This window comes from Pituophis catenifer, unplaced genomic scaffold, assembly GCF_029215685.1.
Source record: "Pituophis catenifer annectens isolate HBS135680 unplaced genomic scaffold, rPitCat1.0.hap2 SCAF_6, whole genome shotgun sequence".
Lineage (NCBI taxonomy): Eukaryota > Metazoa > Chordata > Lepidosauria > Squamata > Colubridae > Pituophis > Pituophis catenifer.
In genome coordinates, this window is record NW_027256886.1 from 90295995 (window position 1) to 90323067 (window position 27073).

General features: G+C 44.7%; 1 protein-coding gene across 1 annotated transcript; it reads left to right on the forward strand.

Annotated features, from left to right (window-relative positions):
* Nucleotides 1–577: 577 nt before the first annotated feature.
* Nucleotides 578–27073, forward strand: LOC139318391 (dual specificity protein phosphatase 13B-like). The gene is made up of 4 exons (XM_070945816.1): nt 578–753; nt 12731–12932; nt 18104–18324; nt 26698–27073. Exons 2-4 carry the CDS (start codon nt 12742–12744, stop codon nt 26910–26912), a joined length of 627 nt encoding a protein of 208 aa, XP_070801917.1. The 5' UTR covers nt 578–753; nt 12731–12741; the 3' UTR covers nt 26913–27073.

Genomic DNA, 27073 nt, shown 5'->3' on the forward strand with positions numbered 1-27073 from the left:
TGGTTTTTCTTGCATAAGTTTAATTTAATTTAAAACAATTGGCTGAGTCTCGACATCTTTTTTATAGTGTGGTGACCAAAACTGGACACAGTATTCTAGGTGTGGTCTTACTAAGGCTTACTAAGCCCTTACCCATTTGTAAAATTGGATTGTTGTGTGCCATACAATCCAGAGTCTCATGGAGAGGAGGGGGGGAGACGGGTGGGCCACTCGATGTAAATTTGATTAGCAAATATGATCACAGGCTTACGCTAACATGTGGCAGACAAAGGAATCCAAAGTCTTGCAGCGAGACAAAACCGCCTTCTCTTTCAAACACTCTCGCCTTTGTTCATCAGGGAACGCATGACAGGGTCCCTGTTTTGCTTTCTCCCTGCTTTGAGAACTCGCAGTTCCTGGAACGGTCCCTTCCACACCCTCACGTGGGAACGTGAGACCCAAAGCTCTCTGGAAGGTCATTCAATAGCTGAGGCTATTTCAGATGATGAGCGTCTTTCCAAGCCGGGCCCAGCTGCCTCTCGCCCTAAAATATTTGGAAGTCTGTTATCGGGGTGGGGTGGGGGGGACAGGCACACACACACAGAGACCATGGTTTATAATTAACGCCATTAAAAATAGCCATTGACTCAACCACATGCAGCTAACAGGGCAAGGAAGCTGTTGTGTAACCAGCAGCCCAGAAGGACAACGCCAGAAGAATGTCATGATCTAAAACCGTCCCAAGCAGCCGGAGAAGTTGGACCCCCCCAAAAGGCAAGTACTTTCGAGCTTGTTGACAAACTGATATTTGCCTAAGGTGGGTGCACGCATGGGGTAGAGAGTGGCGTCTTTTCCCCCCAACAGCTGAACGACAACTGTGATTGCCTGCTGTGTTTTTCTGCTTATTAGGGGCACGCCGAAAGAGTTGGCTCGGTTCCTGCCAGTTCCTGCTCACCAAGCTGTCCTTGGTGATAGGGATGATATAGGTCCCTCTGAGTAGGTGGGGGAGAGGAGGATCCAGGCAGAAATGCCACCTAAGTACGGCAGATGACCCAGAGGAGCTTAACGATATGTATTTAAGGAGGGATCTCCTTATACAGTTCCAGGAACGGAATGATTAATTTTGCATCTCCAAGTCCATCTAGGGAAATCCAGGTCCATCTAGTCCATCTAGGGAAAAAGTTGAATGCCTTTCCTTCTCTAAGCCGGATCTGATAGCTCTGGCAGTCCAGGCTGAAGCCTTCCCATCATTGATGTTGTAGAATCACAACCTTTACAGGAACAGGAGAGGGAGAGTATCATGTTAGGTCCATCCGCAGGAGGTCTTCGCACTTTGCCAGATTCAGTTCCTGACCTCTCTTATGACATTGTCTGTGTTTGACAGCTGGGTCGATTTATTCCGGGCTCCGCAGTGATGTATTTGTGACTAGCAGTACATGAGCATTGTCTCTGAAAACCAATGGAGCTTGTTGAACATTTGCTGGCTACCTGGGGAGAAAGGTTACGTAGGCAGGTCTTTTAAGGAGAAAGGTGGCAGGATGGTTTTTTAAAAAATCACCTCCCTATTGGAACTGCCTGGATTTTATATACAACTGGACAAATGTGCATGATGTGAAATCAGTCTGCACATGGGAGAGCTGCCTATGCAAGCAGTTTACACTATTTCCCTCCACTTGCATGGAGTATAGAAGGGAAGGGACTTTTGTTACTCCGGGATCTCTGGAAACTCACGATGGGGCAAAGGTTAAATGGTTCCTTTGCTTAAACAAGGTTCTCTTGTTTCTTGTTCTCCCAATAAGATGTTGAGACTTTAGAAAGAGTGCAGAGAAGAGCAACAAAGATGATTAGGGGACTGGAGGCTAAAACATATGAAGAATGGTTGCAGGAACTGGGTATGTCTAGTTTAATGAAAAGAAGGACTAGGGCAGACATGATAGCAGTGTTCCAATATCTCAGGGGCTGCCATAAAGAATAGGGAGTCAAGCTATTCTCCAAAGCACCTGAGGGTAGGACAAGAAGCAATGATGGAAACTCATCAAGGAGAGAAGCAACTTAGAACTAAGGAGAAATTTCCTGACAGTGAGAACAATTAATCAGTGGAACAACTTGCCTCCAGAAGTTGTGAATGCTCCAACACTGGGAGTTTTTAAGAAGATGTTGGACAACCGTTTGTCTGAAGTGGTGTAGGGTTTCCTGCCTAAACAGGGGGTTGGACTAGAAGACCTCCAAGGTCCCTTCCAACTCTGTTATTCTATTCTATTCAATTCAAGATGATCAAGCTTGAAGGTGATTGTGAGTCATCTTCAAGATGCTTTGAAGGACAGGGGAAGTTGGGATTCTGGGGGAAGTACCCTCCATCTTTGTCTTAAGCAGGCAGACTTCTAGGGCTGGCTTAGTATTGTATGTAAACTAACAAATTCCAAGAACATTTCTTCATATTGTGCAATCTCCATATTAAGGACAAAGGCGTCATACCATCAGTTTTGATAATTTTTAAGAATAAAGAACTGAAGGAAGTGGTGGTTCAGGGACTAGGAATGATTGTCTGAACTGTCTGCATGCCTGAGAACTTGAACTTTCAGGATCCAGCTCTTACTTGTCAGAGATATGCCTTGGGAAGTCACAGGCTCTGCTGTCTGTGTGTTTAACAGATTAACAGAGTTAGAAGGGACCTTGTAGGTCATCTAGTCCAACCCCCCGCTCAAGCAGGAGACCCTACACCATTTCTGACAAATGGCAGTCCAGTCTCTTCTTGAAAGTCTCAAGTGATGAAGTTCCCACAACATCCGAAGGCAGCTTCTGTTCCATGGGTTGATTGTTCTCACCATCAGAAAGTTCCTCCTCATTTCTAGGTTGAATCTCTCCTTGGTCAGTTTCCATCCATTATTCCTTGTCTGGCCTTCAGGTGCTTTGGAAAACAGCTTGACCGCCTCCTCTCTGTGGCAGCCCCTCAAATATTGCAACACTGCTATCATGTCTCCCCTGGTCCTTCTCTTCACTAGACCAGCCATGTCCAGTTCATGGGCACAACTTGTTTCAATGCTCTACCTGACTCTTTCTTTTGGGACAGACTGTACACACACACCCTTCCTCTTGTGTCCCTCTCTGTTGCTCAACAAGGTAGTCTTCCCCTCCTCCATCTCTGCATTTCCCTTCACACTTCCTTTGAAGCTGTCCTGTCCTCCTTCTAGAGCAGTGGTTCTCAACCTGTGGGTCGGGACCCCTTTGGGGGCCGAATGACCCTTTCACAGGGGTCACCTAAGACCATCCGAAAACACATATTTTCAATGGTCAATGGAATAATTTTATGGTTGAACGTCACCACAACATGAGGAACTGTATTAAAGGGTCACGGCATTAGGAAGGTTGAGACCCACTGTTCTAGAGTGATTTCTCCTACTATTTCCAGAGTACCGCTATCTTCTGGACACAGGAGCATCAGGGTTGGGGCCAGAGGTGGTATTCATTTACCTTCCCTACTGGTTCACAAATGTGTGCATGCATGCACTTGCTCTGCTCACCCACGCCATCTTCTGCGCATGCAACAGGCCCTCTGTGCATACGCAGAGCCTTGAAAACGTGAAAATGTTGTGACGTCCGTGCGGTTGGGCGGGGCATCCCGCAATCGCCCCTACCGGTTCACCTGAACCGGATAGAACCGGCTGAATACCACCACTAGTAGGGCCTGAATGCTGGGGTGGGAAGGGTGGGCATGGGTTTCTCTCCTATGGCAATAAGTCATCCCAAAATGCTTCTACCCAGAATGCGCCTACCTAGAATGTTTCTAGAATGCTTCTTTTGGTGGGCAAAAGTAACCTCCCATGCCATGCATTATGAGCAATGCCAGATATATCTAAGGAACAAGATTTATTTATTTATTTATTTATTTATTTATCAAATTTCTATACCGCCCTACTCCCGAAGGACTCAGGGCGGTGAACAGCCAAGATAAAATACAGATAATACAAATATTTAAAAAATCCCTTAAAATTATTAAATATTTTGGCCGAAACACAGATTAAAACACCCAATTTATAAAATCACACGAATTAAAAATTTAAAAGAGGAGAGTTAGGCCAGGCCAGCCTGCTGAAATAAAAAAGTTTTGAGAGCACGACGAAACGTGCGCAGGTCCGGGATCCTCTGTATCTCTGTGGGGAGTTTGTTCCAGATGGTAGGTGCCCCCACAGAGAAGGCTCCCCCCTGGGGGCCGCCAGTCGACACTGTTTGGCCGACAGCACCCTGAGAAGCCCCTCTCTATGGGAGCGTACTGGTCGGTGAGAGGCTATTGGTAGCAGAAGGCGGTCTCGTAAATACCCCGGTCCGATGCCATGGAGCGCTCTAAAGGTGGTAACCAAAACTTTGAAGCGCACCCGGAAGACCACCCGGAAGACAAGATGAAGTCGCTTCCCCTCTTAAGCCACCTTAGGACAGGATAAGAAGCCATGGGTGGAAGCTCCTCAGAGGGAGATCCAATCTGGAAATAAAAAGAAGTTTCCTCACAGGTAAGAGTGATTAATCAGTGAAACAGCTGGCCTCCAGAAGTTGTGGGAAGGCTTCAAGAAAAAAAAAATTGGACAGCCGTTTGTCCAGAGTGATATAAGTCCTCCTGCCTTGGACAGAGAGTTGGACTAGAAGACTTCCAGGGTCCCTTCCAGTCCTGTGAATCTATGATTCTGTAGCCCCATTTCCTCCCTCACATCTCAGGTTCATTTAGGACCAGGAGAAGAAGCAGGGTGGGATTCCATCCAGAGGTGGGTTTCAAATACTGTACCAACTGATTCACCCACCACCGGAAATGCGAGCGTGCATGTGTGCACGCTCGCTTCACTTGCATGCACGCCGTCCGAGCTTGCATGCAATATCACAAAACACGGCAATTCACTTGCATGTACTGTCCACGCATGCGTGTGGTGTCAAAAACACAAAGATATAGAATGGGATTGCGCCCGGGCAGGTGGGTCGCCACTACCAGTTCGCTCAAACCGGACCAAACCAGCTGAATACCATCTCTAATTCCATCCCTTTCCCACCATATTTATTTTGCATTGCCAGGGTGAGCCTCAGGACCCCTCTCTGGTGGGATGACCTTTGTACTAATTTGATTTATTATTTTTGCTTCATTACGTTACCCTCTACCTCCTTGTCTGCTGAGAGGCTGCACGGTGATGATTTATGGAAGACATCTGGGATCTTAGTGGGGTAGCCTGTAGATTGTGTCACTGCTATTTGAGAAGCGTCCACTCATTCCCTCCTTCGTGCAGCAAAGTAGCCAGAGTGTCAAATTCTAATCAGCTTCAGTGCTTAAATCGTAATCGGACAGGTGTCCGTAGCGGTTCCTGAACCGAAAGTTTCCCTTCAAGATGATTCCCATTCCCACCTGCCCAAGGGTGCTGGGATGGAGAGGAACAGAGCAAGAGAACGGAAACTAGTTCTGAAGACAAGTTACAGGGTATCTCATCGCCCAAAAATATTTCTCCAGGTTCCATGTAGCCAACCAGAACACAGGAGGAGAAAAAATATATGCCTTAAAAATATGTATCGTGTTTCCCTGAAAATAAGACAGGGTCTTATTTTCTTTTGACTCCCAAAGTATGTCCTTGGCCTTATTATTGGGGGGAGGGGTCTTATTATTTTTGAGGTCCAGGAGGCCCCCTAAACATTGGCCTTCTGCAGGGGGACTGGTGCCGGAGCGCCGACCAGCTGCTTCGCTGTTGCCGCTCAGGCCGCTGCCTCCAGCAATCGTGGCAGCTTTTAATTTGCTTCCCATGCAAACAGCATGAGGTGAGGAGGTGAGGTGGGGGGGTGAACGGTGGGGGAACATGCCCCACGCGCATCTGCCATCCACCCGGAACGGCCTCGTGGAGGCCGCTTCTGCAAACCCTAGCTTGCACGCCCCTTCTCTTAGTGGCGGCTGCAAAGAGCGTCCGCAAACAAACTCTTGCCAGCCTTAGCCCTGTCGACCTGGGGAGATGGGTACTGGCACCAGAGCTCCGAGCAGTGGCCCGTGTGAGCTGTTTGCACAGCCATGAAGCAGGATCGGCATGGCCGGTTCTTGCCCGCAGCATTGCCGGCGAGGATTGGGTCAGAGCCGCTGCCAGCCAAGATCGGCAAGTCTGATTTGGGGAGCTGAACACGCTGCTGCCGCCCAGGAGAGGAACGTCAGAAATGGGCTCTCTCGCAGCACCTCCTCTCTTTTTTCTTCTCCCAAGTACCACTTTTGTTCCTGTTTTTCGGGGGGGAAGGACGGACATGCACAGGTGTTTTTTTTACAAAATTCCATTAAATTATGTTTGATTCTTGGAGTCTGCCTGGACAAGCTCCTGAAGTTTTGGGAGCAAGGTTTTTCAGAGGTGGTTCGCCATTGCCTCCTTCCCAGTGCTGAGAGAAAGTGACTGGCCCGAGGGTACCCAGAATAACAGAGTTGGAAGGGACTTAGGAAGTTTTATAATCCAACTCCCTGCTCAAGCAGGAGACCCCTATTCCATTTCAGACAAATGGCTGTCCAACCTCTTTTTAAAAGCCTCCAGTGATGGAGCATCCACAACTTCTAAAGGCAAGTCATTCGACTGGTTTATTGTTCTCACTGTCCGAAAATTTCTCCCTAATTCTTGATTGGATCTCTCTCTGATAAGTTCCATCCATCACTTTTTGTCCTGTCTTCAGGTGCTTTGGAGAATAACCCAGGGGTGAAATCCAGCAGGTTCTAACAGGTTCTGGAGAACCGGTAGTGGACATTTTGAGTAGTTCGGAGAACTGGCAAAAACCACCTCTGACTGGCCCCAGAGTGGGGTGGGAATGGAGATTTTGCAATATCCTTCCCCCAGGAGTGGGGAGGGAATGGGGATTTTGCAGAATCCTTCCCCTGGAGTGGGGTGGAAATGGAGATTTTGAGTATCCTTCCCCTGCCATGCCCACCAAGCCACGCCCACTGAACAGGTAGGGGAAAATTTTTGAATTTCACCCCTGGAATAACCCCTCTTCTTTGTGAACACCCCTTAAATATTGGAAGACTGCTATCATGTCACCCCTGCATTTTCTCTGCATTTTCTCATACATTCCCAGTTCCTGCAACAGTGGGGGGTTCCTTCCGGTTCGGTCCGGTTCCGCTGAGCCGGTAGTGGTGACAATATGACGTCACCGAACCGGTTCTGCCCCCCCACCCCCTGCGTTATTCTTACCTTTTATTTGGCCCTACCCCCAATCTATTGCTGCCTCCTGAGTCCCAGCTCATGGCTAGAGGGAAAAAAACTGTTTAAACTCTTGCCGGAGGGCTTCAAAGGGCCGCCCTACAGCTGATCAGTGTAAAAGAAAACAAATGAATAGACCGATGCCTGCAAAAATAAATGGGTAGACCAGTGCCTGCAAAAATAAATGGGTAGATCGGTACAGCTCTGCAAGCAGTTAAAAGCCTGATAGACCAGTACCTCTGCTAAATCCTAAATAATTGTCACATGACCATCAAGCCACCCCCCCACAAAATAAGCCACGCCCACAGAACTGGTAGTAAAAATTTTTAGAATCCACCCCTGTCCTGCAACCATTCTTCATATAGGACTAGAACTCCCAGTCTCCCAATTTCTAGTCTGCTGCCTTCAACCATTATAGCAAACTGCCTCTCAATTTATAAGCAACATATTAAGCAGCGGTGGGTTTCACATACCTTCCGCACATACGCCCAGCCTTTTGTGCATGCGCTTTGCTCATGCGCTCAGCCTCAAAAACATGGCTAAATAGGATGGCATTACACCGGGGCGGATAGACGGCGGGCCCATCCACAGTCGCCGCTACCGATTTTCCCGAACCGGTCTGAACCGGCTGAATACCACCTCTGATATTAATTAATTAATTATCAGCATAGCTCAGTTCAAGAGCCATCCTTAGATACATTCTGGACTAAAGCATTAAACAAGTCTACGAATATATGCCAGAAATGACAGATCGCGTCTATAACAAGAACGGATGGTTTGTACCAGAGGTGGGTTTCAGCCGGTTCTGACCAGTTTTGGAGAACCAGTAGTGGAAATTTTGAGTAGTTCGGAGACACGGTAGTAAAAATTCTGACTGGCTGCGCCCCCATCTATTCTCAGCCTCCTGAGTCCCAGCTGATCGGGAGGAAATGGGGATTTTGCCACGCGCACCAAGCCATGCCACGCCCACCAAGCCATGCCACGCCCACAGAACTGGTAGTAAAAAAATTTGAAACCCACTACTGGCTTGTACCGTCTCCCCTTCTTTTTAAAAGTCACTTTGGACATAGTTGCTAATAAGTGGGACATATATCTTTCTTTTTCATGGATAATTTCACGATAGAACAGGCTTAATGTATTTTTTAAGGATCAAAGGCTATCCCAGAATCTTAGTCACTTCAGCTACCAGCTCTCTCTTTCAATGTTATATGTAGCCCCCAGCCATCAAAAGGCTAAGGCTCCCTCATCTATTTTATGATAAGTGAAACCACTTGTACCAAAAATCAATCTGAGCAACCTATTTGACAAACATATTCAACATTTCTACAGGAAACATGATGGTTATCAAACCTCACTGGATATTTGATAGGCCGGGTTATGGCAGGACTGGAAAAAAAAAATCTCTTTCAGAGATAAAAGATTTTTCCCAAGCTAATAATTCAGTTTATAATTTCTCCAACATTTGTGTTACGATTGGCCCCAGCGTGTTTCTATGAGCGTTGCATAAAAATGATTTAAAAAGCAGGCTGCCCTTCAAGTCACCCCAATGTTTCTTTTCTTCACTAAAAAGAAAAAAGAAAGGAAAGAAAAGAAAAGAAAAGAAAAAAGCCAGGAATATGTTAATGGAGTTGATCAAAGCTAGTTGAAATACCTTTCTAAAACATCTGTTCCAATTTCCCAGGGCTCTCCTTGATGCTTTCTGCAGCCGAGTGCGGCTCCTGTAGAATGTTAAACTGGAATTATTTACTACGTGTTTAGATTATCCAGAGCCTATTTCATTTTATATAAGTAATGAGTAACAACTGTAGGAAGTTAGCACCCACTTCAGTGGTGGAATTCAATTTTTTTTACTACTGGTTCTGGTGGGTGTGGCTTGGTGGGCGTGCTGTGGCTTGGTGGGCATGGCAGGGGAAGGATACTGCAAAATCTCCATTCCCACCCCACTCCAGGGGAAGGATACTGCAAAATCTCCATTCCAACCCCACTCTGCGGCAAGCCAGAGGTGGTATTTGCCGGTTCTCCGAACTACTCAAAATTTCCGCTACCAGTTCTCCAGAACCTGTCAGAATCTGCTGAATAGCACCCCTGACTCCCCTCTCTTCTAAGAAAATGAGATATTTTAGGAAATATTAAAAGGGCAGAATATTTCTCCTAAAAGGGAGGCAGAAACTCAGCCCCCCATCACCTTTGTCAATGGACCATTAACACCTGAGGCAGTCTATTCTACATAACAAAGATCTACCTCCTTCAGGCAGAGTCATAGTAGGAATTGCCCAAAGCCCTTTCATTAAATCATCACCCAGCAAGAGTCAACCAAGCTTGGGACTCAAAAATACAACCTACAAAGTTACCCCTGCATGGCCCCATGGGAGTCTGACAACCAATCAGAATACAAGCTCAAATTCAAAAGCTCAGAGAGGGTATAAAATTCAGACCCTCTCAGCATTCTATAAAGATCTATCAATCTAATCGGTAAAACCCAAAATCAAAATTTCCCTCTTTTCCACCTCAAGCATGAAGTTCAGAAGTGGTCTCCATGTGGAAACAAAAGTACTTATATTCTTTTCTCATCAAAATAGTCAATTTTGCCATTTCAGCCAACTCCATCAACTTCTGCAACCATTCGTCCATGGTAGGAATTGAAGTGCCCTTCCATTTTTGTGCATACAATAGCCTATTGTATGCTTGTTCTTAACCTTCATGCCCAAAAAAGGTTTTAGAGAATTTCCAAGGAGTGATCAGAGTTAAGAATTTTGAGAGTTTTTAACGGAAATTTAGTTTCACAGCAGGTGAATCCAACAGCAAAGACAAACAGTCCATAAAAAAAGGTGCAATTTATTATGATTATTTTTATTGTTGGTTTAACATAGTGCATCAACAAAATATTGAAAATATAATAAATTCAGAGGGAGCAGCAGGGGTGGGATTGGAAAAATTTAGCAGCCAGTTCTCTGTCCAATTGCTTGGTGGGTATCGCCATGGGGGCATGGCCTAGTCAGCTTCCTGCGCCATGGTGGGAAGCATTTTCACCCTCCCCAGGCTCCGGAGGCTTTTCTTGAGCCTCCGGGAGGACGAAAATGGCCTTCCCTGGGCTCCAGAAGCCCTCCGTAGGCTGAAAATGGGCCCGTTTCCAGACTTCTGGTACTTCCAGTAGGCCCATTTTTTGCCCTCCCCAGGCTCCAAAGGCTTTTCTAAAGCCTCCGGAAGGGTGCAAACAGCCTCCCCCAGGATCTAGAGGCCTTCCGGATGCCGGAAACAGGCCCGTTTCTGGACTTCCGGTACTGTTTTTCGCCCTCCCAGCACCTCTGCATGGGCCCTGCACTTACCTGACATCCAAAATGGGCCACGTGGAGATTCCTGGGAGGGGAGGGGCAGGTGAGCGGGGTCAGCCAGTCCTTGCAACTACCAGTTCAGCAAACCAAATTAAAATTAACATCTGGTTCGCCTGAACTGGTCTGAACTAGCTGAATCCCAACCCTGGGGAGCAGGCATTAAAAATGCACAGTTGGGAAATGTATTTAATTTCATCCATTTTAAAGGGTTACTCACGATTATTTGTTAATTAATTAGTTAATTATCCTAAAGAAATATATTTCCAGCATTTTGCTAAAGTAATTCTAACACTAACAAATTAAAAAAGTGGAATTAATTTTTGATGCTGCATCATTTTTATCAATTGCCCGGAGATAATTATGCAATTTTTCTAGTTTCCTGAAGAAATTTCAACTGAGGTTTGTAACATGTACTAATTTAATTACATCTCTTCAACACATTACAGAAAAGCTTTGATTAATATAATGGTCCTTTAAAGTGTCATACTTCCATTTAGTATGAAGAAGGTCAGAAAAGTAAGTTTTATTACAGTGGCTGATTTTCCTTCAAAGAAAGTTTATGTAAGTTTAAAACTTTTTTATTTGCAATTAAGCAGGAAAAGGGTGATTAGAATGTTGATTTTGGAAAGCTTTTAAATGGTCTGAGAAGCCAGATTGACTGGAAACAAAAATTTGGCAAGTTATAAGAATATTCCCTGTGGTTTCTTTAATATCTTATTGAAATCTATAAAGACTTGAGTTTAAATGTAAAAAAACAATATCTTCTTGGGAAAATGTTCTGGATGACAGAAAAACATGATAAGGGAAAACCTTGAAGGCTGGTTACTAGAGGCAGCCAGATAGAATTAAAGATTATAATTAAAAGAGAATTCCTAGTAATACACAACGGAGTAAAATATTTAAACTCTGAAGGCATTTAAAGATATTTGATAACAATGTACCTAAAACGTACTCTGTATGAGTTCTCCATCACTGCTGGTTTTCAAGAGGAGATTGTACAGGCATTTGTCTTGAATGGTATAGGAATGGAATATGCTTGATCAGGAGGTTGGACAAGAAGACTTCGAAGGTCTCTTCCAACCCTGTTATTTTATATTCTATCTTTTGAATTCTTAGAATGGATGACCCAGAACACAACTTAAACAAAATGTAGTGTATTTTTTAGGTATGTCCAGATTCCACAACAGTGAGAAAGACTACAAAGAAACGAAACTCTTGTCTTTATTTATTTTTTAAATTTTGTTGATTTTTCATTTTTCATAGCCTGTCCAACACATGATGCTCTTGGTAGGTTACAAGAAGCTAATATAAATGCAGCAATAATAAACATCCAAATAATAAAACCACTAATAATAAATCAGCAATCATAATCTCCCCAAGTTGGAGGCCAAGGAAACATAACATAGAGGGCCAGTTTGGTTTAGTGGTGAAGGCATCAGACTACAAATGAGGAGACCATCAGTTCTAGTCCCACCTTAGGTAGGAAAACCAGCTGGGTAACATTGGACCAATTACTAGAAGACAGTGAGTTCTAGTCCTGCCTTAGGCATGAAAACCAGCTGGGTGACTTTGGGCCAATCACCAGGAGACAGTGAGTTCTAGTCTCGCCTTAGGCATGAAAGCCAGCTGGGTGACTTTGGACCAATCACCAGGAGACAGTGAGTTCTAGTCCTGCCTTAGGCATGAAAACCAGCTGGGTGACTTTGGGCCAATCGCCAGGAGACAGTGAGTTCTAGTCCCGCCTTAGGCATGAAAACTGGCTTGATGGCTCTAGACAAATTGCTCTGTCTTAACCCAACTGAACTCACAGGGTTGTTGCTGTGGAGAGAATAGGAGGAGAAAGGAGTGTTACCACTCTGAGTTATTTAAAAATAATAATAAAGGTGAGCTAGAAATAAATAACAATAGTAAAAGTTATGATTGAAAGTCTGGTGAAATAAAATCTCCTAACAACCATGAGAGAAGGAGCTTCATTGACCTTTGGGGTTAAGGAGCAGCACAATGGGGGGGGGGGTCCTGCCACAAAGAAGGTCTGTCATTAAGCATCTCCCACTCCCTTCAAAGCGAGAAGAAACTTGCAAATCTTGCTGAAGTCTTGCAACCAGAAAGTCTGTACACCTGTCCCCAAAGCCAATTCCCTCTCTTGTCTTCTACTTTTTTATGTCTTGCATTGACTCACTTTGTTTCACCCTGATTGCCGTAAATCCACGCAGGATCTGTTCTTTCCAGTCTCTTTCAGAATGTCCTGGTATTCGCTAAACGCAGACGACTTGAGACGCCCCAGGCTGCAAAGAACGTCCGGTCGCTCCATGAGCAGTCATCAAAGCTATCAAACTCCAGAAATGGGGGAGTTGCAACGCATGTTATGGACCCCAGTTCCTTGCCGGGGAAATGTCAACGAAGTCTGGCCTAACCTTTATATTGGAGATTTGTAAGCAAATGAGTTTTTATGGCTTATCTTGAAAATTATTGCAGTTCTCCTGTTAGAGAAGGGAAGAAAAGGGAAGACGGAAAAGCAAGGCGGCCATCTTAGCCTTCTTACTTGGAATTAAGCCAGTGGTGAAATCCTGCCGGTTCTCTCCGGCTCACATGAGCCAGTAGTGCCAGCGGCGCATGGTTCAGCGAACTGGTAGCGGCAGCAGCATGAAGCTCCGCCCACCCACCTGGACGTCATTACTTCCTGGTTTTAACCCTCTGCGCATGCGCAAAGCTTTCTGTGCATGAGCAAAGGGTCAAAAATCAGACATGACAATGGCGCGCACTACCAAACCGGTAGGGAAGGAAGGTAAGTAAAGTAGATTTCACCCCTGAATTAAGCCCCATCCTCCTTAACCAGGTTTACTTTTGACTACTATTTTACAGGTAGTCCTCGACTTACACAACGGAGCCCCAAATTTCTGTTGTTAAGTGAGGCATTTGCTAAGTGAGTTTTGCCCCGTTTTTACGACCTTCCTCGCCACGGTTGTTAAGTGAATCACGGCTGTTGATATGTTAGTAAGCTGGTTGTTAAAGGAATCTGGCTTCCCCATCGACTTTGCTTGTCAGAAGGTCGCAAAAGGGGATCACGTGACCTTGGGACATAACAACGGTCATAAGTATGAACCAGTCGCCAAGCATCTGGATTTTGATCACGTGACCATGAGGATGCTTCAAAGGTCGTAACTGTGAAAAACGCTCCTAAGTCACTTTTCCCAGTCCCTCTGTAACATTGAATGGTCACTAAATGAACTGTTGTAAGTCAAGGACGACCTGTATTGTATCATATAACTATTATTGGATCTTATTGGCCAATCATTATACAGGTAATCTTTGACTTACGACCATTCGCTTAACAGCCGTTCAAACATATGACGGTGGTGAAAAAAATGTCGTACTTGTTAAGGGTATTGTTGTTGTGTTACCAACCAGCAGAGTAGGTGCACAGAGAAACGTTGCTGAGAGCAATAAGAGATAAGCAAACTGGTTTATCAAAAGCTTACTTTATAGTGGAAAAACAATCTCATAGTCTTTAAACAAATTCCAAGTCTTTTCCAGTTAAATCAGTCCGAAGTTACAGATATCTTCTTACCACACAAACAGTAGTTGGTTAGAATAACAAACTCACTCTGGTTCACAAACCACGATGGTAGCAGATACATCCAACGATGATAGCACAATGGATAGCAACTCCACACACAATGGTAGCTTTTCATATCATATCATCAACTGAATACGTTACAGTACCTTACTTAAATACGTTCACAATCAGTAATTATCTAATTACAGCATGACTCAGCATTACAATGAATCAGCAGGAAAACTTTAAAGTCATACAATACATATTCAGATTAAAGTTATGGTACACATATATTGCCTGGACAACTTGTTAGGCTCAAACCATATCCTAACAGTACTTATGACCATCGCAACACCCCCGCAGTCATACGATCCAAAATTTGGGCCCTTGGCAACCAGTAGACTCGTATATTTACGACAGTTGCAAAAAAAAAAAAAAAAATTGGTCATAAAACTGGGTGCGACACCCTTAATGCATTTTTAGCAACCAAGATTTTGGTCCCAGTTATTTTTCGTAAGGAGGACTGCTTGTAAAAGACAGGTTAAACTGAACGAGACCAGGAGGTACAAGTTCCCAAATTTGACTGTAAAAAATACGATTCTTGTAATAGAGTTGTCATAGTCTGGAGTACCCTACCAGATTCAGTTGTCTCAGCTACAAATTTTCACTGTTTCACTGTTTCACTCACAAATTGACTTCCGTGGACCTTACATCATGCTTAAGTGGTCCGTAGAAAGGGCATGCATAAGTGCACTAACATGCCTACCGTCCCTGTCATTGTACTTTTATTCCCCTATTCTTGTTCTCATTTTTGTTTGACAAATTCCAGTAAATAAAAGAAATTCTTGTCCAAAAGCTGGAAAAATAATACAACCTTTGCTTTGCAGATCGTTTCTTTTTAAAGTCTACATTATAAATGCATGACTACAATAATATCTGCTGTAGAAATTATCCATGGCTCAGAGTACTTGTTGACCTAAACACAGAGATATAAAAATTAGTGTTCCCTTGCTCTGTTCGTTAAATAAGTAAGGATGACCACAGAGGCTGTTTGTATGTTTGGTCCAGGTTTTTAAAGACAGCAAGGATAGTGAGCTCCATCTCACATTTTCAGGGCAGCTTCTTTCTTCTGGTCCAGTTAAGCACTACAGATGATAAAAATTAGGAAACACGTGGAGAATGAGGATTCTCCAAGAACTAGGTTTGACATATTTAAATGCCCCTGTAAATTTGAATGGTTGCTAAATGAATGATTGTTAGTCAAGGAACTATCTTGAGCCATGGGGGCACAGTGGTTAGAATGCAGTACTGAAGGCTATTTCTGCTGACTGCCGGCTGACTGCAATTTGGCAGATCGAATCTCACCAGGCTCAAGGTTGACTCAGCCTTTCATCCTTCCGAGGTGGATAAAATGAGGACCCAGATTGTTGAGGGCAATAGGCCGACTCTGTAAACTGCTTAGAGGGAGCTGTAAAGCACTGTGAAGCAGTATATAAGTCTAAGTGCTATTGCTATCTGTATAGTTCTTTAGAAAGATAGGACAACCATTTGTCTGAAATGGTATAGGGCCATGATGGCAAACCTATGGCACACGTGCCACAGGTTGGGACCTGGGGAGGGCGAAAAACAGGCCTACCGGAAGTCTGGAATTGGGCCGTTTCCGACCTCCGGAGGGTTCAGGGAAGCTTGCTAGGCCCAAAATCGGGCGCGGAGGGTTGGACTAGAAGACCTCTGAGGCCCCTTCCAATTCTGTTGTTCTGTTAATAAGAGATGGAAGGGACCTCAGAGGTCATGTAGTCCAACCCCCTGCACAAGCACCACGCTCTGCACAATACGAAAATTCTCTAAAATTTTCGAGGTGCTTTTACAAACTTTTGTTTCTCCTCAGCTTTTCTTTGGGCTCCCTTCCCATAAATTCAATAGGGCTGCAAACCTTCAAAGAATCATTAGTTTGCAGCAAAGGAGATGCAGAAAATGCTTAGCTCTTTCCTGCCCCCATCTAGGTCATTGCAGCCCAGACGGATAAAAGGGAAGGAATCCTTTGACTGCTTTTAGGCGGGTCTTGATTAGTGCTTCTATGCATTGTGCCCCTGGTCTTATTGTGATTTTATTGTACTCCATTCATCTGAAAACCAGATTATAGCATTTAAGCAAATGGATCAATAAATAAAGCAATACAAACACCCGAGACTTTCCGGCACCATGCTGAGTGGTTATTTAAAAGCCTGGTGCCTAAAGCACAGCCTGTTTAGCTCTTGAAAATGGAACAATGAAATAAGATATAATCTCTCATCACTGAACACTATTCCCGAATCCTGCTTCTCTTCTCCAAATGGTGAAAGAGGAGAGGAGAGGAGAGGAGAGGAGAGGGGAAGGGGAAGGGGAGGGAAGGGAAGGGAGGAGGGGAGGGGAGGGGAGGGGAAGGGAGGGGAGAAGAGAAGAGAAGAGAAGAGAAGAGAAGAGAAGAGAAGAGAAGAGAAGAGAAGAGAAGAGAAGAGAAGAGACAAGGAGGAGGAGGGGAGGGGAGGGGAGAGGAAAGGAGAGGAGACAGAGGAGAGGAGAGGAGAGGAGAGGAGAGGAGAAGAGAAGAGAAGAGAAGAGAAGAGAAGAGAAGAGAAGAGAAGAGAAGAGAAGAGAAGAGAAGAGAAGAGAAGAGAAGAGAAGAGAAGGAGGGGAAGGGTGAGGAGAAGAGACAGAGGAGAGGAGAGGAGAGGAGAGGAGAGGAGAGGAGAGGAGAGGAGAAGAGAAGAGAAGAGAAGAGAAGAGAAGAGAAGAGAAGAGAAGAGAAGAGAAGAGAAGAGAAGAGAAGAGAAGAGAAGAGAAGGGGAGGGGAGGGGAGGGTGAGGAGACAGAACAGAGAAGAGAGGAGAAGAGAAGAGGAGGGGAGAGGGAGAGGGAGGGAGGGAAGGAAGGAAGGAAGGAGAAAGAAAGAAAGAAAGAAAGAAAGGTTTTGTTAGATACATTTCTACACAATACTTGGAATACATGCTTTTGTGTTTTAAAAAGTGTTTTATTTATATATAGAATGCTTTTACTTTATCGTTTTCTCTTCTAAAACAGACTTGACAGGTTTTAATTGCACTACTTAGAAACTAGGAGATTTAAAAAAGTAAAGAGGTGAACTGCAATCATACCATCAAAAGCTCAGCATTTACATGCTACCATCTATGTGTGTGTGAAGGTGTGTTCCCCTAAAAGAGAATATTTGTGGCTCAGGATTGAACAGTGGCATCCTTGGTGCCCTCTGAGCTTCATTATTTTATTGCAGACATTTCATTACCCAGCCAGGTATCATCATCAGTGCTAGGTGGGTAGGATGTTACCTAGTTGGGTAATGAAACATCTGCAAGAAATCAACCAAGCAACCAGGGACCACCAAGGACCCCAAATATATATATGTTCCAGTGGTGAAATCCAATTTTATTTACTACCGATTCTGTGGGCGTGGCTTGGTGGGCATGGCAGGGGAAGGAAATCTCCATTCCCTCCCCACTTCTGGGGGAAGGATACTGCAAAATCTCCATTCCCTCCCCACTTCTGGGGAATGATATTGCAAAATCTCCATTCCCTCCCCACTCCTGGGGGAAGGAGACTGCAAAATCCCCATTCCCTCCCCATTCCTGGGGGAAGGATATTGCAAAATCTCCATTCCCACCCCACTCTGGGGCCAGCCAGAGGTGGTATTTGCCGGTTCTCTGAACTACTCAAAATTTCCACTACCGGTTCTCTGAACTGCTCAAAATTTCCGCTACCAGTTCTCCAAACTACTCAAATTTTCCGTTGCTGGTTCTCCAAACTACTCAAAATTTCCGCTACCAGTTCTCTAGAACCTGTCAGAACCTGCTGGATTTCACCCGATATGTTCCCTTACAGAGTTAACTGGTGCAGTAAACAGGGCAGAGTCCCTTTGGGATTAAAATTGAGCCCCTGTATTTAGTTAACTAAGTCAATTGGCCTCTTTTAGTGTATCCATGAACACTTAACTCCTCTCCAAGGTGAGGAGAGCTGTAGAATCATAAAATTAACCCAGGCAATCTCGTTTGCAGGTACATAGCCCGGAACATAGAGCAGCTGCGCCGGATGGGTATCACCCACATTGTGAATGCTGCCGCGGGAAGATTCCACATCGATACGGGAGCCAAGTTCTACCGAGACCTGCCGGTTGATTACTATGGGGTGGAAGCAGACGATGATCCAAAGTTTGATCTCAGCATTTACTTCTACCCAACTGCTAAATACATCAGGGCAGCGCTGAACTCACCCAGAGGTAAACAGAGTGGACTGCATCTCCTTGGGTGTCCTGGTAACCATTTTCCATCCAACATCTAGCTAGTATTGCCTTATCATGTCGGTGGATGGACCTTAAAGGTAAAGGTTCCCCTTGCACATATGTGCTAGTCGTTCCCGACTCTAGGGGGTGGTGCTCATCTCTGTTTCTAAAATGAAGAGCCAGCGCCGTCTGAAGACGTCTCTGTGGTCATGTGGCTGGCATGACTGATTTTTTCCTCAGTTGAATGCTCACCTACGGCCTACATTTTTCTGGGGGGTGGAACCAGTGGAAATTTAAGAGATGAAAAAATGCAGAGAGGGTCAAGAGAGGCTCAACTAGGTGTCCTGGTTCTCCTTTAGGGCAGGGAAGCGGAACTGAGCATTTTGGTCAAAGCCAGAGGGTTCCTCCTTTACGTTAGAGCTGTTGGATTAGTTTGGGAAAATCTTCATTTGCCAAAGTGAGGCATTCGCATCAGGAGTGGGATTAAAATTTTTTAGCAACCGGTTTCTCTGCCCAGTTGCTGGGTGGGCATGGCCATGGGGTGTGGCCAACTCAGCCTCCTGCACCATGGTGGGGTGGGGGAGGCCTTTTCGCCCTACCCAGGCTCCGGAGGCTTTCCTCAAGACTCCAGGAGGGTGAAAACGGCTTCACCCGGGCTCTGGAGGCTCTCTGGAGGCCGGAAATGGGCCCATTTCTTCTGCTAGGCCCATTTTTCATCCTCGCCAGGCTCCAGAGGCTTTCCTTGAGCCTTCGGCAGGGCGAAAACAGCCTCCCCCTGGCTCCGGAGGCCCTCCGGAGACTGGAAATGGGCCCATTTCTGGATGTCCAGTACTTCCGGTGGGGCCGTTTTTTGTCCGCCTAGAGCCTCTGCGCGGGCCCTGAATTTACCTCGCATCCAAAAAGTCTGTGTGGAGACTTCTGGAAAGGGCAGGGTGGGGTGGGCGGGGCGGGGCCAGCCAGTCCTTGCAACTACCGGTTTGGCGAACCAGATGTAAAATTAGCATCCGGTTCACCAGAACCAGTCTGAACCGGTGGAATCCCACCCCTGATTCACACCAAAGTTAAGACTTTCCAAGTTGGAGTGTAATATTTTTTGAGTCTGAGTCTGACTGCCATTGAGCCAACATTCTGAGTGTCAACCTTCATAGTTTCAGAAGGACATAAAAGTGCACAAATCCATTTAAAACCGAAAATGCTAGATTTAGCACGTGGGTGCTAAATCTAATTCCTAATTCCAGATGATCAAATCCAAAACTGACTCTAAGTTGAAAAGTCTTCCTACATTTTTTTTTTTCTGAGCCGGGATTTATCCCTTGATCAATCTCTTCCTTTGCTTGCTGGTTTTGGCTATATTTAGATAGATAGGACTCGAGTTTCTTCTCCTGCTGCTGTGCATGACGCATAGACTCCAGAGGAATTTATTCTTAGTTGATCCAACTAAACAGGAATGCCCAAGAGGTGGAGGGTTCAGGTGTCCGTGTTTCTCAGCTTTGGGAAATAAAATTTGCCTTGCAAGGAAAATGAGATAGGAATGGAAACCAGGCATCAAGCTTTGCTGGGATGGCCAAAGATGACACTGAACCTAAAACCTCAGTTCCTGGGGTCACAGTTTTTACCCTGGGGAGCTACAGAAGAACCATCTCCCTGCTTCCCTTACATTCTTCCACTGCCTCACATTAGTCCAAGTGAGCCTCGTGTGCTTGTTGGTTGTTTGCACTCAAATATGCCTCTAGCTCAGGGGTCAGCAACCCGCAGCTCTGGAGCCGCATGTGGCTCTTTTATCCCTCTGCTGTGGCTCCCTGTCATTCAAAATATGTGTTACAACCGCCAATGTGTGATACCTGCCGGCACGCAATTTATTGAGCTTTTCGACTTCCGGTAGGCCAATCATGGATAAATCTAAGACAAGGAAAGTTTCAGAAGAAAACAGAATGTTTAATTCAACTACATATGCTAGTTCTGTGGCCTCTCAGGAAATGGTTCAGGCATGGGAAGGGTTTTGTGGCTCCCGGTGTTTTCTTTTCTGTGGGAAATGGGTCCAAATGGCTCTTTGAGTGTTTAAGGTTGCCGACCCCTGCTCTAGCTGCTGAAAATAAATAAATAAATAAATAAAGGTTAAGAAAGAGACAGCCCACACACATTTTAAATACAGACATTCCAAAACATGCACGCATATCCTATCTTCTTACATTTCAGGATAATGCCCAGTCCAAATCTGTAGTGCAATGTCTAATAATAAATACATATAACAAATACAACACTAACAGGGCCATCCCCTTGTATATACTGGAGCAGGGAGCAAACAGGGAGTGTGCACTCACATTTTCGGTGCTGGGGCGAACCGGTTGTTAAATTATGTGAAGCCCACCTCTGGATCCACCGCCTGTCATCAGCTATCCTCCCCTGTGTCTGTGTACTGTCATCAGCTGATCCTCCCCTGTGTCTGTGTAGGCAGGCAGCTCTCCATCCAATTGACCACCTCCCGCAATGCCTGAGGGGTCTGAGACAGCATCGTCCTCAGCCCCTGGCCTCTCCAAACATGCCAAGGGAGATGTGCCATCCCTGTTAGACAGTCCTGGTTCCAACTCCAACTCCTCCTCCTCCTCCTCCTCCTCCTCCTCCTCCTCCTCCAAACCGGGCTCCGATGGGACTATGACATTGTGATGGTGCAGATGCAACAGATGCAACGAGTACAACACATGACCCCACTCAGGGGTGGGCTTCTGGGGGTTCGGGAGAACCTCTAGCTAAGATTCTGTGCAGTTCAGAGAATCCCCACGTGGCTGGCCTGGCTGGCCCCACTCACCCTGCCCCTCCTGGCTGGCCCCACCCACTCTGCCCCTCCCAGGAGTCCCCACGTGGCCCATTTTGGATGCAGGTAGGTGCAGGGCGTGCACGGAGGCTCGGGGAGGGCAAAAAACGGGCCTACCGGAAGTTCGAGAAGGCTGGAAACGGGGCTGTTTCCAGCCTCCAGAGGGCCTCCGGAGCCTGGGGAGGCCTTTTTTGCCTTCCCGGAGGCTCAAGGAAAGCCTCTGGAGCCTGGGGAGGGCAAAAACACCCTCCCCCCTGGTGCAGGAGGCTGACTAGGCCACGCCCACCATGGCCATGCCTACCCAGCAACCGGGTAGAGAACCCCTTGCTAAAATTTTTGAAGCCCACCCCTGACCCCACTGGATTTACAACATACACCAATACTTACTGCAACACCAGCAGTACCAAAAGGACCCGGAAGAGTTAAAAAGATGTGCAGTTTTACAATTAATAGCCTTGAAGTCGCAGGCTCAATTTCTGCTATGCTTGTTTGTTTGCTTTAATTTATTGCCTGGGAACATGCATATTTGCACAGAAAGAAGCTCAAATATTAAAAATTAATTATCTGCTTATGCGCGAGCTTCTATCGTCATTCCTGCACATTCAACATAGCTTTTAAAAACATAAAATTTCTTGTCTATCAATCATTTCTGTCTCCAGGAGAACTCTGAAGACAGCAATTCATTTCCCAGGAACTTGCTCTGAATAATTCAGTTTTTGTTGGCCTTGTTTCTTTGCTGTATTGTTTATTACCTTCACTCTGACTCCTGCCCCAGTCCTAGGCAGGGAGCTGACCTCAAAGCCAGTTCTTCCAGGAATAATAATTATCTTTTCACCAACAACGTGAAGATACAGCTGTTGGTTCTTTAAGCTGCTGTTGGCCTTCACACACTTTGAATTATTCCCAAGAACCTAGGATGTTGCAAGGATCAGCGTAATATAGATGCGGGACTTTTGCAATTAACAGGTAGAAATTTGTCAATGTGCAGATTTTCTAAGTACCGTCCAAGGTTCCTATAATCATTGGAACCACAAAGGCCCCATAATCTTTCAATTAAAATTTTCAGCTCTTGATACTTTATGTTCTTCTCCAACTCTTTGTCTTCTATTCTGCTATCCTCTGGTAAGGTAAAGGTTCCCCTCGCACGTATGTGCTAGTCATTCCCGACTCTAGGGGACAGTGTTCATCTCGGTTTCAAAGCTGAAGAGCCAGCTCTGTCCGAAGATGTCTCCGTGGTCATGTGGCTGGCATGACTCAACGCCAAAGGCTCACGGAACGCTGTTACCTTCCCACCAAAGGTGGTCCCTATTTTTCTACTTGCATTTTTTACGTGCTTTCGAACTGCTAGGTTGGCAGAAGCTGGGACAGTAACAGAAGCTTACCCCATTACGCGGCACTAAGGATTTGAACCGACGAACTGCCGACCTTTTGATCGACAAGCTCAGCTTCTTAGCTACTGAGCCACCTTGTCCCTTATATACAATCCTCTGGTATTGCCACATAAATTAGCCACCCTTTCTTCTTTTCAACCACAGTTAAACATGGCCAAGACTTATCCATTCTGTATTTGGAAATCCCACAATATTTTAACCTACTCGTTTTTGACTACTCATTCTACTATATGCTCCCACTAATTTTTCATTACTGGTCTATGTATCATTTTTACCGATGTTCCGGTGAATCATTTGGTGACTTTGTTATATTGATGTTTATAATCAGTTTCTGCATTCATTCAATGTTATGGCAGGAGTTGAGTCTATGATCTACTATTTTGTCTGCTTCTCTGCACGATCTTCACTTTGAATCATTTGATGGTTTTTCAGTCATGGCCTTGATTGCAGTAGTTCAAAAAGCTTGCTCTTGTGCAGCCAAAATCAATCCTTGACTCTTTTTTAAAATGTTCCAATAGTAAGCTATTGTCGGATCTTATCTTTATCCTCTTTCCCCTTAATTGTTTGTAGAAATTGACGGTGTGGTGCTTTTGCTTGTCAGCATGGCCCAGGACAGAACAGAATAAGAGAGTTGGAAGGGACCTTGGAGGTCTTGTAGTCCAACCCCCTGTTCAAGCAGGAAGTCCTCCACCATTTCAGACAAATGGTTGTCCAAACTCTTCTTAAAAACGTCCAGTGTTGGCGCATTCACGACTTCTGGAGGCAAGTCGTTCCACTGGAGGCAAATTGTTCCACTAATATTGTTTGGGTTTTTAATTACATTATTTCAGTATTCACTTTTTGTTTCCTGTATATTTGTGGTGGTTATGGGAGCGACGTGGTGCTCCCATGTGACCCCCCTCCTGCGCCAGCTGCACTGGCTCCCGGTGGTCTTCCGGGTGCGCTTCAAGGTTTTGGTTACCACCTTTAGAGCACTCCATGGCATCGGACCGGGGTATTTACGAGACCGCCTTCTGCTACCAATAGCCTCTCACCGACCAGTACGCTCCCATAGAGAGGGGCTTCTCAGGGTGCCGTCGGCCAAACAGTGTCAGCTGGCAGCCCCCAGGGGGAGAGCCTTCTCTGTGGGGGCACCTACCATCTGGAACGAGCTCCCCCCGGAGATACGGAGGATCCCGGACCTGCGCACGTTTCGTCGTGCCTGGCCTAACTCTCCTCTTTTTAAATTTTTAATTCGTTTGATCTTATAAATTGGGTGTTTTAATCTGTGTTTCGGCCAAAATATTTAATAATTTTAAGGGACTTTTAATATTTGTATTATCTATATTTTATCTTGGCTGTCATCGCCCTGAGTCCTTCGGGAGTAGGGCGGTATAGAAATTTGATAAATAAATAAATAAATAAATTTAGTAAGTTCCAATTTCTAGCTTGCATCAATGCTGGTTCTTGGCTGTCTTTTACATAATCAACTAATGCATGTTTTTCTTCTTGAATGGGTTATTTGACCTGAAGTAAAGTTTAGACTCCATTTCCGAGGGGCAGATGTAATCTACCAATATCATTATGGGGAAGTAATGCATAGTGAATAGTCATCTATTTTCTTGTCTTTTTGGTCCAAACTTTCTCCAGTTAATAATTCCAACAGTATATCATAACACAGATATGGTCCAGGTATTGATGATTTTTAATCATATACCCACCATTCAACTGTGTCTTTAGCAATTTTCTCCCTCTTTGGATGTCTTTTTTACTAATCTCATTTTTAACTTGCCCATGCTTGATGTCACCCAACTGTAAAATACCCAGATTCTTGTAGGATTCCTCCTAATAGCACCTGATGGTCTGGCAATTTAGCATTTCAATTCCATTCTTGTTTGTGATTTTACTATGCTGTAAGCAACATTTCTCTAGATCAAATTCCATTGCTACCGTGTTTTGCTGAAAATAAGAACCTGTCTTATATTTTTTTTGAATCCCAAAATAAGCGCTTGGCCTTATTTTCAGGGAGGTCTTATTATTTTGGGGCGCGTGGAGCAAGATGGAACTCCTTTTGCCATCTTACCTGATTTCCAGCTCTGCATTTAAATATTTTCAGGGAGGGTTTATTTTCGGGGGGAGGCTTATTTTAGTGCATGTGCTCAAAAGCCCGATTGGGCTTATTATCAGGGGATGTCTTATTTTCGGGAAAACAGGGTATATCTGTGCTAAAAATTCTTACAATGTTTGTCAATGACTGTTTTTCAATTCCTGGTTTTCCATAAAGCTTCCGATCATCCATGCAAAGCAAATATGGGATTTTGTTACTATTATTATTATTATTATTATTATTATTATTATTATTATTATTATTATTTTGCTCTTTGATAGCTAAGATTTGTTTTGTCATGGAAGTGGGATCATAGCAATGACAAATAATAAGGGGAATAGGGAAGATGCCCCTCCCAATGTCGACAAGCCCATATTTTTCACTCCAACCACCAGTTCTATTTTCCACTGCTTCATTATTTTTCTATAAAGTCTACTGCGGTGGTTCTCAACCTTTTCTTCACCATGGACTCCCTTTAAATACCTTTTATGGCCACAGACCACCAAAACCTAACTCAATATTTAAATCATAATATTTCTTCAAGACTTCGCAGATATCCTGTGATGACATTGTGATCCTCTACGGACCACAGGTTGAAAATCACTAGTCTACTGTTCTTTCTGAAACCGCTTATTTAACAGAATACCGTGTTTCCCCCAAAATAAGACCCTGTCTTATATTTTTTTGGACCCTGAAATAAACACTTGGCCTTATTGCCATGCACTCAAAAGTCTGATTGGGTTTATTATCAGGGGATGTCTTATTTTGGGGAAAACAGGGTAACAGAATAACAGAGTTGGAAAGGACTTTGGAAGTCTTCTATTCCTGCTTAGGCAGGAAACCCTATACCATTTCAGACCAATGGTTATCCAATATCTTCTTAATAACTTCCAGTGTTGGAGCATTCACAACTTCTGGAGGCAAGTTGTTCCGCTGATTAATTGTTCTAACTGTCTGGAAAGTTCTCCTTAGTTCTAAGTTGCTTCTCTTCTTGATTAGTTTCCACCCATTGCTTCTTGTCCAACCCTCAGGTGCTTTGGAGAATAGCTTGACTCCTTCTTCTTTGTGGTATAGAGATATTTGTTCTCCCACAAATTCCTTCCTATTGATTTTGGCTTTGGTCTGAGCTGCAAGAGCTTTATAATGCCTTGTTAAGGCCACACTTGGAATACTGCATTCAGTTTTGGTCGCCACGATGTAAAAAAGATGTGGAGACTCTAGAAAGAGTGCAGAGAAGAGCAACAAAGATGATTAGGGGACTGGAGGCTAAAACATATGAAGAACGGTTGCAGGAACTGGGTATGTCTAGTTTAATGAGAAGAAGGACCAGGGGTGACATGATAGTAGTGTTCCAATATCTCAGGGGCTGCCACAAAGAAGAGGGAGTCAAGCTATTCTCCAAAGCACCTGAGGGTAGAACAAGCAGCAATGGGTGGAAACTAATCAAAGAGAGAAGCAACTTAGAATTAAGGAAAAATTTCCTGACACTTAGAACAATTAATCAGTGGAACAACTTCCCTCCAGAAGTTGTGAATGCTCAAATGCTGGAAATTTTTAAGAAGAGATTGGACAACCATTTGTCTGAAGTGGTATGTATAGGGTTTCCCACCTGAGCAGGGGGTTGGGAGTACAAGGCCTTCAACGGTCCCTTCCAACTCTGTTAGGGAAATTAAATAAATTCAATATACAAGATATCCACACAATACCAGAAGGAAAAAGAGAAGATGAAGTATGGACGAGAAGACATGTAGAAGTAAGAAGAAATGGAGGAGAATAAGAAAATGCTGACGCTTTTTCAGTCTGTCCTCTGCTATGAATGAGAGTTACATCAGCTGAATGCACATATTAGTAAGTCTTAAATGGATGACTAGCATTAACAAGTCACAGAACCATTCCAATAACTCTCCGGATGTCATCATTATTTATTAGCACAGGACAGGTGACATTGTCAGAGGTGACCATGTTAAAAAAAATAAAAAGGATCGTGACACAGATGTATGACATTTTCCATAATTCTAGGAGGACCTTGTGTTGCCTCTTTGTATGAATATATCATAATATTATGGCTTTCTTATTTGCAGGGAAAGTCTTGGTTCACTGTGCCATGGGGATAAGCCGCTCAGCAACGCTGGTGCTGGCTTTCTTGATGATCTACGAAAACAAGAACCTCGTGGAAGCCTTAAAGACAGTGCGAGAACATAGAGGGGTCTGCCCGAACACGGGTTTCCTCAGCCAACTTCGGGAGCTCGACCTCCGGTTAACGAGTGGAAAAGGGAAAGCAATGGGGATCCCTTGAAACTTTAGATGTAAAATACTTGGACGGTTGGTGGAAAGTCTAAGAGGAACAATTGTATCCCCTCAGAAATACCTAAACATCATGCTGTGGTGTTTACAGGCAATGTCATGAAAACTGTCGTGTGGGCATCTCGTTTGAGATTAAAGGTGTGCTGGAAACTT

Excerpts from the sequence above, each read along its gene's own strand:
- LOC139318391 (XM_070945816.1), top strand. The coding sequence starts at position 12,742 with ATGTCCTGGTATTCGCTAAACGCAGACGACTTGAGACGCCCCAGGCTG. Across the intron at positions 12,933-18,103 it reads AACCTTTATATTGGAGATTT|GTACATAGCCCGGAACATAG; the intron begins GTAAGCAAATGA and ends TCTCGTTTGCAG. Across the intron at positions 18,325-26,697 it reads AGCGCTGAACTCACCCAGAG|GGAAAGTCTTGGTTCACTGT; the intron begins GTAAACAGAGTG and ends TCTTATTTGCAG.